This window comes from Rosa chinensis, chromosome 7 (genome assembly GCF_002994745.2).
Source record: "Rosa chinensis cultivar Old Blush chromosome 7, RchiOBHm-V2, whole genome shotgun sequence".
Classification (NCBI taxonomy): domain Eukaryota; kingdom Viridiplantae; phylum Streptophyta; class Magnoliopsida; order Rosales; family Rosaceae; genus Rosa; species Rosa chinensis.
Window position 1 is genome coordinate 58784334 of NC_037094.1, and position 15273 is coordinate 58799606.

Genomic DNA, 15273 nt, shown 5'->3' on the forward strand with positions numbered 1-15273 from the left:
GGCGGCAGTAGGTGACCGAAATCCGGCGACCGGTGACCGGATTCCGGTGAACGTTGGCCGGAATCCGGCGACCGGTGACCCGATTCCGGCGCCCGGTGACAGGATTCAGGCTGCCGGTGACGGGCTCCGGCGAAGCTCCCATGGTTTCTCTCTCTTCTATTTTTTTTCTCTCTCTCTCTAAGTAACAAGGGGGTGAGGGTAAAATGGTATTAAAAAAAAAATAAAAACAAAAAAAAGATATTAGGGAAGACTCCCTTAGAGTGTATTAAGTAAGAGAGAATTAAAAAAACTTAATGGGGTAAGTGGGAAAAAAATCCCTAGAAATGGAGTAAATGGACAAAATCCCTTCAAAGAATCTACACCCAACAACTTCCAACTTTTTACCCAAAGTGGGGAAAAAAGAAAAGAAAAATAAAAATAAAAAACGGAACTTTCGAAGAATATGCAACCCAACAACTTCTAAATTATCTGTATCCAAAACGCGTCCAAATTGCAGTTTCTTTTTTTGTAGTTTTTCGCTTTCCCTGTTGTTCTTTTTGCTTTGTTGCTTGCCTTCCTGTTTTCTTGCTTTGTTGTTCTCGGTTGTTTCTTTGCTTTGTTCAATGCCAAAAAAAAATAAAAAAAGGGGCAGTTTTGCGCATTATTGGTTCTCCAGAATCAACCTTTCTGGAATTGACTTAAGACTTCCCCCAGCCCCCACGCCTTTATTATGAGGGTGAGGATTGTGAAGCAAGTCGTCATTTTTCAGTTCTCACTCACTCTGAAACACTAGAAATGGCTTCATCCTCCTCCTCTTCCACAAAGACAAGTTGGATGTACGACGTGTTCTTGAGTTTCCGAGGCGGAGACACACGCAACAACTTCACGGACCACCTCTACATGGCGTTAACTCGTGCCGGATTCAGGACCTTCAGGGATTCCGAGGAACTAAGAAAAGGGGAGGATATATCACCCGCATTGATCGGGGCAATCCAAGGCTCTAGGATCTCTCTCGTCGTCTTCTCAGAGAACTATGCGGGTTCGAGTTGGTGTCTTGACGAGCTGGTGCACATCCTGGAGTGTCAAAAAACACTGGAGCTAGCAAAAGGTACTCCCAATATTCTATCATGTTGATGCTTCTGATGTCAGGCATCAGAAGGGTAGTTTTGGCAAGGCATTTGAGAAACATGAAGCTCTAAATAGACGAACACAAGATGAGATATCCGGCTGGAGATCTGCTCTTCGACAAGCTGCAAATTTGTCTGGCTGGGAGGTCAAGACCGATCAGTATGTAATGTAGAATTACTTCTTTGCATCTTTTGGTTCATCTCTTTATTCAATTTAGTTCATGCATTTTCGATGTTAGGTAATTAGTTTCCAGCAAGTTGAATTTTAGTCAAGGCTCATGCTAATTTTGAAACTCAAAAATTTACTCAACATTTCTTATAAACGACACATAAACATGTAGAATTGGAAATGCCTTCCATGGCGCCAGGAAGTTAAAATGCTTTCGTTCGTTTGTTTAATACGTTTTAAGTCTTATATCAAATAAATAAGATAGTTTCTTAAAATGTAAATTCAGAATGGAAAGGTTGTAAGAAAACTGGTGTGCTAACTGTCTACATTAGTGGATGTACACTGCTTTACCCTTATTCTAATCTTGTTTTCTTTGGCAATCTACAATCACGATGAATAATCTGTTAGTTCAGTTTGATTTTTCATGTTGGTTTATCTTTTGCATCTCCTCAACAGGCCTGAAGCAGAGTTTATCAAACGCATTGCTCATGAGATCAGTACACTGCTGAACAACACCTACTTACATGTGGCTGTATACCCTGTTGGAATAGATTCTCGCATTGAAGATATCAGTAATTCTTTATGTGAAGGAGTAGATGATGATGTTCGCATGATTGGAATTTTGGGTATGGGTGGAAGTGGGAAAACTTCAGTTGCAAAAGCTATCTATAACAAAGTTTATAGTAGCTTTGAAAGTAATAATTTCATTGGAAGTGTTAGGGAGACTGCAAAGGAGTTGAACGGTAAGATTACTTTACAAGAAAGACTTCTTTCTGATATCTTAAAACCAACCAAGGTAGAGGTAGGTGATGCTGATAGAGGGATCATTCTGATAAAAGAAAGACTTGGAAGCAAAAAGGTACTTGTCATTGTTGATGATGTAGATGATGTGGACCAATTAACTGCATTAGCTATAAGGAGTGATTCATTTGGTCCAGGAAGTAGAATTATTATAACAACCAGAGATCGACATTTGCTAGAGCTACTTGAAGTGGATAGTATACATCTGACTCAAGAAATGAAGGAAAAGGAAGCACTTGAGCTCTTTAGTTGGCATGCTTTTCACAATCCTTGTCCTGATTCAGGATTTTTGAAACTCACAAGGAGAGTGGTTACTTACTGTGGAGGTTTACCATTGGCTCTTGAAGTTTTAGGGTCTTTTCTCTTTAAAGGGAGCATAAGCCATTGGGAAAGCACATTGAAGAAGTTGGAAAAGTTTCCTGATGACAAAATTCATAAAATCCTCAAAACAAGCTTTGATGCACTTGATGAGAACCAGGGGGACATATTCCTCCACATATCTTGTTTCTAATTCATTAGAATGGACAAGAGCTATGTCATACAAATACTTGATGGCTGTGATCTTTCTGCAGATAACGGAATCAGTGTCCTCATTCAACGTTGCCTAGTAACTGTTGGTGAAAAAAACAAGCGAATGATTCATGATTTGCTTCGAGACATGGGCAGAGAAGTTGTTCGGGCAGAATCCCCTAAAGACCCTGAAAAACGTAGTAGACTGTGGTGTCAGGAAGATGTAATAAATGTCATGACAGAAAAATCTGTATGTACTTTCCAACCAAGACTTGTCTTTGTATTCTACATTATTAATTCATTACTGTGGTCGTATGAGTATAAATGCATTCATGACTTCCTATGCACATTAGCGCATATATCAGTTTTCACATCCAAACAAGCTTCTTCTTACTCAGTGCCTTCTCTTAGCCGGGAACTAAAAAGATTGAAGGACTCGCCCTAAATTTGCAAAGATCTGCCATTAAGTCTTTTATCCCTGTTTGCAGAAGGTTGCACTCGTTTAGTGTCGATATTTAATTGGGAATCTCCTTTTCTTGCAAGTCGCACAACTATAAGTCGAGTACCATCCTGGTTGGGAAGACTGAAGTTGAACTATTTATCTCAACAAGACCTGACTCTTAGGAAACACCATTTCCCAGAAATGCCTAGATACCATTTTCCTGCTCTACCACAAGGATTTACATCTTTAAATATGGAAAGCAGTAGTGTTCATAGAATTCCGGAATTTCCATGTTTTAATAAGTGCACAAATGTTGCTGCAAGTGGAGATCTACCAACTAGGTCGAAGGACTTGGAATCAGATCTGTTTGAGCCCAAAAGTATTTTTGGTAGGATCCTTTGGTGGGTTTAAGCCAGTGGGCCGATACCTGCGGCCCAAAAATAAAGCTACTCGGGTTTGGGGTATAGCTTCGCCCATTCCGTGACTCATAAGGAGACGAAACCTTCTTGAGATCGAGCAGTAGAGATTAAATAGGAAACTTCAATTAATAATCCTTCTAGGGCAAGGAGCAGTCGAAACCCTAGGGTATAAATACAGGGTTAAGCGGCGAAATCAGGGACCTCTCTCTAATCAATCAACCCCAGCGATTACAAAGCCTCTACGGAGCAAACCTTCAACCTCGTTGAAACCCGGTGACCGCCCGCCAGTCCTAGTCTCCTTGCGAGCCGACTGTCAGCATCACCAGATCAACCCGGCGACCGTGCTTCCAGTCCTAGTCTCCTCGCGAGCCGACTGCCAGTACTACTGCCACCGACACAACCAGCGAAGCAAGGGTAACGCCCTCGCACCCAGCAAAGCTAAAGTCACGCTTTAGCAAAACCCGTGCTTTCTCACAACTTCTCAGTGATTGCTTTGCTTAGTCTACGACACTAAGTATCGATACGGTGAACGCGAAGAGATCACACCCAAAGTCCTTATCCGTAAGGCAAAAGTCCTTTTCCGAAAGGCAAGAGAAGAACCCTGTGATGAGGTTAGTGCTCTCCTCGTCCACAACGCTTGAAGAAGAAGTCAGGTCAAGGGACTACTCCGACGACTGCACCCCGCGGTGCTGGCACGCCTACGCAATCACACGCTCAAAAGAGACTGTTTGCACACCAACTGGTTTTGGAGCCAAACATTTTGACACGCCCAGTGGGACCCAATAGTGTTTCTTTGTGAACGCAGCCATTGGGAAGTCTAGCGATAACCCTTACCAAAAGGGCTACGCTAACTGCTCAAAACATAAGACCTCCAGTTACAGACCACATTCTCACGCGGACTGTCGTGGTCTTTCTGAAGAACAAGTAGCCCAACGATTCTCTCATTAGCCCCAATCACCCGATATGTCAGCTGGACAAGATGAGAATCACCTGACCGCTATTGAGGGTCAGAATGTCAGTGTTAATCAGGCCAGCGAGCCTGTTATCCACACCACTGTCAACACTGCAGTGGGCAGTGGAGAAGGAGAGGCTTTTGTTCCGAAGCCTATTCCGGATGGAGCGACCTCTGAGGTCAGGTTCGCAATCATCATGGAGAATATCGAGAACCATCGCAAGAAGATGGACGCTGATTTTGCCAGGGAAACCGCAAAGGCAGATAAGTTCCTACGCGAACTTGATCAGCGTATGACTCGACATACAGAGGATACCCGACAGCAGATTGCACAATCAGAAAGTGCTGTAAAGGCACATGCCGCAGGTATCGCTTGCGAGCAGGATCAGCGTCAAAAGGTGATCTTGGAGGCTATAGCTGACCACACCAAGCAGACCGCGTCGGACATGGCAGGTCTTCGCAAGGATGGGGCTAACCTAGCAACCGAGGTGGCTATGCAGAGAACAGAATTGAATCAAGCAAGAGAAGTGTTGAACAAAACTTTAGGGGATCCTAATGCTATCCTTGGCTCTCTTGGCCAACCATCCGGTTCAGGCAAGTACGTACCGCCAAATCAGCGCGAGAAGACTAACAACAATGCTGTTTCTTCCTCAGCTACTGGTGCTGCTACACCGCTGAAGAATAAAGAACAAGCGCTGGTTATTAGAGGCAGCAAGGAAAAGACTGCTTCGTCAGACGGACACGCCACCAGACAGAGGCATCAGGCCTCAAAGGGCGCGGGGACTTCATCTGACCCCACTACGTTCGTTCAGTACGACAGCGATGGGACAGAAATGGTGTATCAAGAACTACCGGGAAGTTATTATGGGCTCGACCCGACCGGCACCCCGATCAAGATAACAGCTTTGTCAAAGGAAGAGATTAGGCCAGCGGTAACTCTCCAGCAGCAGGCTACTACCCGCGTCGTGCATGTCGGAGAAGAGTCGGCAATTATAAACCAGGCAGTACCTGTGCAAGCTACTCGCCAGACTGTGGCGACACCTCCTCCTCCTCCAGGCCCAGATTATGTAAGACGTGATGAAGTAGAGGAGATGATCAGATTGGCCAACCCTAGGGCCCAGCCAAATGGGGTATATGAGGGACCTTTCCCGCCACACATCATGCTCGCGCCTTTTCCCAGAGGATATAAGAATATCATCTTTTCTACCTTTTCAGGGGAAGACACTGAAGATTCGGCAACACATTTGGCCAGGTTTAGGGTACAGTGTGGCCAATACCAGAATGATAATATCCTCAAATGCAGGATTTTTTGCACTTCTTTGTCAGGCGCCGCCTTCAGATGGTTTTCCAAGCTTCGACCAGGAACAGTGGCGGACTGGCCGGCAATGGAACTGCTTTTCCGTGAGACTTTTGGGACTATTGAGCCTGAAGTAGACTTAGCTTCTCTCACTCAGATGGCCCAGCAGCCTACAGAATCAGCGGTTGCCTACCTTCAACGCTTTCAAATCCAGAAGGCCAAGCTGAATGTCATCCTGCCTGAGAAGGAGTTAGTCAAGTTGGCGGTCAAGGGTTTGGAACCCCGTCAACGAAAGAAGCAGCATGGCAGCATGATTCAGTCGATGGGGGAACTCATCACAGAGGTAGGCAGTTTCGAGCATCTCCTCAGAGAAACAGATGCGAGGAAGAATGCCTCCAGAGGAACGTACGTGCCAGGAAAACATCGTACCGTAGCAGCCTTGAGCTACCAACCGGCCACCTACGACCCTTACTACCATCATAACGCTGAAGAAGTGGTCCAGGATGATAAAGAGGACGAGGAGAATGATATAGCGGCTTACTAGTTAACCGGAAAAAAGAATCCATCCTTGAAACAGTTGAAAATTTCCAAGGAGCCCGTTAAGCTCAAATCGGTGGCCTTCACCAAACCGGAGTTCGCGACATATACTTATGATGCCAATAAGGCCCATGAGATCCTTGACGAAATGATCGCGAAAATGGTGAAGACTGATTTTGGACCTTTTCCGCGGCCAGAGCAGTTGAAGGGGAAGAAATATTGCAAGTTCCATAATCTGTGGAATCACAATACCGCGGACTGTGTAAAGCTCAAAGACCAGATTCAGGTATGGCTTAATAATGGTAGTTTGCAGGTAGAGGCTCCAGTCACAGCGGCGGCACTAGGCGACGTAGATCCCTTTCCAGACACTGGGATCAACATGGTCAATGTAGACTGGACCAAACAGCAGCGACGGAAACCAACTCTGGATTTGGGTTCGAATGAGCAAGGTGAGAAGTCCTCCACGGATGAGGCACCCGCGAAGGGTAAAATTGAATCAAACAGTCAGGCCTCGCCCGTGATCTTATGCTCGCGATGTAAAGAAGAATGCGGTATTCAAGTGTCGCACGAAGAGGTCGAGCAGACATTTCACTTTGGCTCCCTACCACAAATCAAGTGGGCCTCGTCGTCGCGAAACTATCAGCCTTCCAGTCCAAGAGAGAGAGAGAAGACGGAATCACCACCATCCCCCAAGGACTCCAACTTATTCATGAAATTGAAAGCAGCCGCAAGCGGGCCGAAACAGGAGGAGAAGTCTAAGAGAGAGTACAAGAATATTCTGACCAAGCCCTACATTCCACCTGCTTCAGCCAATACCATCAAGGAGGGCAAATGGTACACCAGGGAAAAAGGGAAGGCGGTGGAGATTAGCTCGTCCAGAAAAAGGAAGCTACAACGCAGGTTTGGGGAAGCCAAGCGTGCGCTAGAGGCTCTCAATCAGGGCCTGATCAAGCCTTCACAACTGGTCAAGTCGCCTGAGCAATACCAGAGAGAGATGGAGGCGTTGACCGCTAAACCGTTGAGACCTCCCCGTAGCCTTAACAAACAAGCAGATTCACCGACTGGGGCATCAAAGCCCAGTGTGTTTTGCAGGATTGCTGAGGAGCGCTCACCTCCCCTTGCACGAATGGAGAGCTCGCCAACTCGGGACCACATGTCAAGCGCAGGCTATTCCGTGAGGAGCCAGTGATCAAAGCTTCGGTCTTCGACAGACTGGGGGGCAAGGATAGGACTAGCGACACTCTACAGTGGAGGCCCAAGAAAGTCCAAAGTGTCGTCATCTCTGCCTCGGAGGAGCGCATGAAGCCGGAAACTCCTAAGCCGGTTGCTGTGGCACAAGAGCTTGAACATTGCGAGGTAAAAGGCCTCACAGAAGGGTCACTGGTGGATTGTTTGGCTAAGCAATTCCAAACTGATATCCCGGCAGAGGAACCTAAGCTTGACTTGGAGGATGGCATGGAGGAGACAGGGACGACTGACGTTTCTTGCAATATGGTCTATGTGCTCCCCGAAAGATATGCATTACCAGTCGCTGCTCAGGACTGTGTGGGGGCCGAAGAAGAGAGTGTACAGTCACTGCAGGTCACGTCAGCGGCCGCGACACCTATAGAAGATGCGGTCCCTCAGGAAACGGAAGGGGCTCCAAACAAGGGGTCACTCATGAACTTCTCCAAGCCCACGCCAGCTATGGTCCAACACATGCGACCATTATACATCACGGCAGACGTCGGCGGTATCAAAGTTAGTAAAATCATGATTGATACTGGAGCCGCCGTTAACGTCGTCACTACCAGGACCATGCACTTGCTTGGGATCAAGAGGGAGAAAATCCAGTCCACGTCCCTCGCGCTCAAAAATTTCGCGGGTACTGTAACAAAAACCTTGGGATTATTGTTCCTACGTATTAAGGTAGGCCCAGCGGAGGGGGTTTATGCCTTCTTCGTGACGGATTGCTATGCGGCCTACAGTGCCATTTTAGGCAGAGACTGGATCCATAGGAGTTACTGCGTACCCTCAACACTTCATCAAGAGCTGGTTATGTGGAATAGGGAGACAGATACAGCGGAGGTGATCAAAGCAGATCCTCGTCCATTCTCGATCTCCGCGAATTATGTAGATGCCAGATACTATTTGGAGCCTATCACTCCATTACAGGTTAGTGGCATTGATGATAAGGGCTGCCCCATAGGGGTGACGGCCTCTGAACTGGCACAGTGGGGGCTTACGCTCGCAAAAGAAGGCTTGGAAAGGCCTGGCCACGCTGTGCCCAAACCTTTAACTGATCAATGGATTACAACCTCTCGGTGGAGGGGATAGAGGCCTTCCACTCGATACACGAACGGCTATCGTCATACATGGTGGAAAAAGAGGCTTATGATCGCATCGCGACCTTAGAGGTCGTTAATGAAGAACTTTCTGATCTGGAGCGCGAAGATGAAGTCAGCATTCAACTCGCCCCGGCAGCGCTGGACGACACACCTCCTAAAGTCAGAGATCACTATGCCAAAAAATGCATCACACTACACTTTTTAGACAACGAAAAAAAAATTTCCGTTGTGTGATCACTGAAACTGCTTCACACAACAGGTTTAATGAGATTGGCGTTGTATAAGGAGGTCATACATCAAATTTTTTGGGTCCAAGATTATTGTACAACAGTTTTAAGGATTTTTCTGTTGTCTGAATGTAAAAAAAATTTCCTCCTCACCTTGCTCAAATTTGGGTCGAAATTTTGACTCACCTTACACAACAGTATAGTTGTATATGTTGTATGAGAGTAAGTTGCAAAATAACATACAACACATTTTTTTGTTTCCGTCGTGCAAGTTTGGAAGAAAATCATATGTACCCCAAAATGAGAGTGAGTAGCCCCAAGAAGGCCAATTTTTGGGTGAAATGATGGTACACGATTGTAAGCTCCTACAACGGAATTGCTTATTTTTGTTGTGTAAATGTTCGATAGTAATCTTAGGCGGAAGAAATGAATTTGTGATTTGCACCAAGCGGGAGATTTGCTTGTTGGGACCCTAAAATGAAGTTTCAGTGTAGACTATCAGACAACGAAAATTCATTTATCTGTTGTCTGAATTGATTATACAAAGTCAAAACATCAGTTTTTACTGTCTATAGTTTGAATACAAAATTTTAAAAAACGCGGAAAACACAAAGTTGAAAATTTTCACATACGCGGTCACTTAGTCAGATTTCCCACTTTTGTCTCGTTCACGTTGTCTTCGACTCTTCGACAATACATAGCAAACTGGCGACCCATTTTCTCTCTCGCTCTTCCTCGAAACCCTATCCCTCTCCTCCTTCCTCTCCCGCTCTCTTTACACGGTCACCACCACCTCCTTCTCTTCCGCTCACTCCCTCGACTGTCTCTTTTCACGGAGGAACCGAACAGAGTCTCAATGATGACGGCTCAGTCGCAGCTTGAATCGACATTGCCGGCTCCAAAATTTCCCGACTTCAGATTCCGATTTCACACCAGCCAAGACTAGGAAGAAGCGATGACGATGGGTAGTCCGATTTAGCCGTCGCCTCCGATCGCCGCCTTCCCGTTCAGCTCCAGTCAATTGCCACCTACTTCAAGAAGATTTATAGAGTCAGCAATAGGCTCTTCCTCGGCCTCTCCGGGCTTGCCACTGATGCTTAGATTTTGTAAGTTAGAACTTCTTGTTCTTCTCTTAGGGTTAGGGTTTGTTAGTGTTGATTTTGATTGGTGTAATTTTTTGCTAGTGTTGAATGTTAATAGCATATGAATCCCAATCGTGTTTTCGTTTTTGTGATTTAGGTTTGGTCCATGCTTCATTCAACCTGTGATTGTTGGATTGGGAGATTAAGACAAGCCATTCATCTGTACTATGGATTCAATCAGAGCCAAGTAAGTTCGTTTTCGGTTTTAATTTATGTTATGAATTTCTCATGATTTTAGAACCGCCTGGATGCTAGGACTTCAAAATAATGTTTTCAAATTTTGGTAATTGTGCGTTTAGGTAATTGTTTATTGTGGTATGATTCGGATCTGTTCTTGATATGGCTTGGACTTGTAATTTGTTGATGATCTATGTTAAAACAATTTTGATTATGTGTTTCAGATGGCCTGTACTAAGCAAACTGGTTGTAAGTAAACTTGAGGAAAGGATTCAAGGAAGTAACTAGCCACCAAGGTTTGTGGCTGTGAATTAGACGATCTAAAGGAGGTTGATTTGGATTCGAAATCCTGGTGGATTTTGAATGTAGTGTTTTGGAGTAATAGTTTGTAAGTTTAATAATTTGCACTGTTGATACGTATTTGATTCATAATTGGTATATCAGTTGATCCATTAGAATGGCAGGTGGATGAATTTAACATTCATTTAATTGTTGGAAATCTGATACTTTAGCTTATGTCCTTTTTGTATCTCTATGTTTATCTATTCTAGTCTTTTATTCTGTTTTCATATGCCAATGTGCTTAAAGGAAGCTCTTTGGCTAAAAATGACCATACTCTTCATCTTTTGCAGATATTCTTAATTTCCTCCATGTTATATATTTGTTTGTGTAACGAAAATGGGCTCATGTTATTTATTTGCACATTGCAGGTGGGATTGTACTCTCTGTTCCAACTATTTGGATACATAGAATTTGAAGTAAGCACTCCATTCTGCATTAGTTTAATGAATCTGATTCCAGGTGCATATGATTATTGGCCTTCTAATTGCTATGTGAACTATGAAGTTTTACTCTTTATTTTTTTCTTTTGGAAAAGTCATGATCAGTGTTGTGATGATAAGTTCTGTTAATATATTTCTAATTTATGAGTTACATTCATCCGTAGGCATGATTTGAAATTTTAAGTAGGTTGAAATCACGGTCATAAAGTAGTACTAACTGTTATGTAAATGCAATTTCTGTTGTAGTTAGAGTCTGAGATGTGCAGGTTTATCTTGAATTAAATTGTCATGTAATTGCAAATTGTAACTACAGTTTCTTGTATCTTTTTGGCATTTAACATTCGGATTGGAAGCTAGGAGTGCTTCGAAATGCCTTCATCTTAGGCCTTGATTCCTGCCTATCAGGTTGGCACTGATTTCAGCCAAGAAATTACTTCAGAATTAAGGTTGTAACCGTGTAACCAAACAATGTCTAATCAAATGACAATTAGGTTGATTTTGGATCTGCCGAAGGTGATGTCTATATTTGGTCTATAGCCAAAGCTGTGGAAGCCTCTTCTGGTCTTTGGCAATTCGTTGGACTCTCTGCTGCCTCTGGTGTTATATATACAGATATGGATGCTAAAGTCAAAGCAATGATCACCCTTGTAAAATGGTAATTTTGACTTTCTTTGATTCTCCAAACACTGAAGAATTTTTATGGGTGTTGTGGGAACTATGTGCTCTTGCAAGGTGGAACTGAATGCATTTTGCTGATTGTGAACATATGACGACTCAATGCAATATTAATGGTCTTAATGACTTTTCTTTTGATTTGCAAGTCTGACTGTGGATGCCAGGCACTGTTGGCTTTGGGATATTTTCCAGAGGTACTAATTCGGGTTTAGCGGTACTGTTGAATATACTTGTGAGATCATATATGATTAATAATGCAGAAACATATAAATATTTTGGTTTCTTACTTGGAATGGAAGACCTCTGATCTGTGTGTGTTGTAAATACTTTGTACATAAATTGGTTGAATGGAATTTGAAGAAAACATAAAATTTAGTTTATACGTTTTTAGGAGAATAAAGTGAAGAAAAAGTCTTTTGGAGCCATATGCAACTCAAGTGATTTTTGTGTTTGGTAATAATACTTATATTTAATGACTTATAATTTGGTTACTGATTTGGTGAGTTCTCTTATTGAAGTTTTTGAACATATGCCTCTGGTACCTTGCTAGGTTTATACCTATGCTAGGCTGCAATAGCTTGATGTTATTTTAATTTAGCATAGAGTTGCAGACATAAATGTAGATTTATGGGGTGTCTCTACAATTGACTGATTCTAACAATTTTGTGTGATATGTGAGCTATTCTCTCCAGAACAAAATAAAACTATCAAGTACTCTTGTAATAACAACCCAATTAAGCCATATTAATGGGGCGGCTGACTTGTTTGCCACACCATGTGTACCACATCCTGATTGAATGGAAATATGGAATGAGTCTGACTAGAGTAACGTCTTGTATTCAAAATATTAGATTTTTGTGAACATCCATCTAGGCAGCTTGCACAAAGTTACCAAGTTTCTTAATATTAGCTGCAGGAAAACAGCCTTTTGCATCTTCATTTTTATTAATTTTCTCTCTCTCAATTTTTATCAGTAGCCATTTCACTTTCATGATCGACACTAATGAAGAAGAAACTTAGATTTTCAATGGTTGCAGATTTCAAAGGCCTACTGGAGCCATATCTTCTTCAACGCAGGTATTCCAACTCATATATGTTGGAATTCTCACAATACCCCCCGGTCCACAGGTATATATGTTCGTAAGTCTTTGATATCAGTTGCTCTACTGGACTTGAAAGAACATATAATTCATGGAATGAGTTTATGGTGGCAAGGTATGCTATTTTTCCAGCAAATGTAACTTTATTTTTTGTTTCAATTTTTGTTTTTGCTTTTCTGTTACATTGGAGACTATAGTGCTTTGCAATTTTTATTTTTTCTATCTACATAAATTTTTTGTTCTTTTTTCATTTGTGGTGGCAAGGTATGGAACACTTCCCTAGATGAGCAAAACCGCCTCAAAGCTCAAGTCTTTAACAACTCAAGTCCTCCATTTTCAAAAAGCAAGCTTCTTTATTGCAACATTTGCAGATTGTGAAGAAGAACCACAAAACCCAAAGAGACCCAAGTAGATGGTACATTTTCATGCACCATATATGTGCGATGTTTTGGAACAACATAAATGTGTATCAGCTTTTGATGTCCCAAGTAGATGGGCATGCACTAGAATGCTTTTTTAGTTTAAATGTTGGCTTAGATGATTGGGAAATGCGCACCATTTTTGCTTTTGAAGTTTTAAAGTATTGGATAGATTACTCATTTGATGGTTTGCAATGTTTACATTTGATGAACTACTGTTCATTTGGTAAATGGACCAATTTAATTCAGGAATGGATGTTCAAATGATCAGACAACATAATAGATATAATGACGACTCAACGTTGTCTGAATAGCCAAAAATGGAACAGCCACACTGTAATCATTCATATCACACATCAGTTTATAACAAAGTAGTGTGTTCTAATTTATACTCACACAACAGAAGCAATTGAACTCTGTTGTCCAAAAACTAAATCATACAACAGTTGCAATTGAACTCCGTTGTCCCAAATGTTGATCATACAACAGATCTAGTCCAAGCACTGAAGTTTGAGGATCAATCAGACAACACAAAAAATAAAAGTATGTTGTCTGATATGCTTAACATACAACAGCTTGAAACCAAACACTGTTGTCTGAAGGCAGCACTTCAACTGCTGCGCAGCTGCGCATGACACCTGCCGAGCCATCTGTCGAGCAATCACACAACAGTTATACCACATACCCGTTGCCTGTTTGTTTATCAGACAACTGTGTTCCACCGTTGTCTGAATTTTCAACAGACAACGGCTCGCTCTACAACGGTGGCACTCCAAATCAGACAACAGTTTCGGTCTGTCGTCTGATACATTTTTTGGCATAGTGGATCCTACTAAAAGGGTTAATCTGGGAACAGTGAGCGAGCCTGTGGAGGTGGCTATCAGCGCTTACTTAGAGCCTAGCGAGAAACAGAGGCTCACTGAGTTGTTATTAGAATTTAAGGATTGCTTTGCGGAGAAGTATGAAGACATGCCCGGCCTGTCACCAGATTTGGTTTGTCATCAACTACCAACTCTTCTTGACAAGAGGCCCGTGAAGCAAGAACCTCGACGAATGAATTCAGAGACCCAGGTTCTCGTCAAGGAGGAGGTAGAGAAAATGCATAAGTCAGGCATTATCAGGGTCGCCAAGTACAATCAGTGGCTATCTAATATAGTGCCTGTTCGGAAGAAGAACGGCAAGATGAGAGTCTGCGTAGATTACAGAGACTTGAACTTTGCTACACCTAAAGATGTTTACCCCATGCCGGTTGCGGATATGTTGGTAGATGCTGTGGCAGGACATGAGTTGTTATCCTTCATGGATGGCACTGCAGGATATCACCAGATTCTGGTCGCTGAAGAAGACAGACACAAGACCGCATTTCGGTGGCCCGGATTCGCGGGGGTTTTTGAATATGTGGTCATGCCATTTGGCCTAAAGAATGCTGGCGCGATGTATCAGAGAGCCATGAACTTGATCTTCCACGACATACTGGGGAAGATCTTGGAGGTGTACATCGATGACATAGTGGTCAAGTCTCAGAAAAGGGGACCACATCGCGGATCTCAGAAAAGTATTCGAGCGCATGCGACACCCTAAACTCAAGATGAACCCGGCTAAATGCGTGTTTGGGGTCCAGGCAGGAGATTTCCTAGGATTCATAGTTCATCAGCGAGGAATTGAGGTCCCTGAAGACAAGGCGAGCGCAATTATCAACGCATCCCCCCCCCTCCCCCGCGAACGAAGAAAGAGTTACAGCGTTTGTTGGGTAAGATCAATTTCCTACGACGTTTCATCTCTAACTCTGCAGGTAAAATCCAACCCTTCACGCCGTTGCCAAGGTTACAAGGGCAGAATGAATTCGTATGGGAGCCTAAACATCAAGAGGCTTTCGACAGGATCAAGGCCTACTTGGCAAGCCCGCCAGTGCTGGTTCCGCCCAGAGCTGGGATCCCATTAAAGTTATACATTTCAGCAGTTGAGGCTTCCATTGGCAGCCTGCTCGCTCAAGATGATGCGGGAGGTATCGAGCATGCTATATTTTACCTTAACCAGACGTTGACAGATTGTGAGACAAGCTACACCCCTATGGAGAAGCTGTGCCTAACTCTGTACTTTTCAGCATGCAAGTTACGCCATTACATGTTGTCCTTTACTACCTGCATCATCGCTCAAACTGATTTGGTCAAATACATGTTGTTGTGGCCTA

The 15273-nt window shown here is 43.3% G+C and overlaps 1 protein-coding gene across 1 annotated transcript; it reads left to right on the forward strand.

The window, feature by feature from the left end:
• The first annotated feature begins 1903 nt into the window (after positions 1–1903).
• LOC112178692 (disease resistance protein RUN1-like) lies at positions 1904–2587 on the forward strand. Its single transcript, XM_024316882.2, has one exon. It carries the CDS (start codon positions 1904–1906, stop codon positions 2585–2587), a length of 684 nt encoding a protein of 227 aa, XP_024172650.2.
• The last annotated feature ends 12686 nt before the right edge of the window (positions 2588–15273 follow it).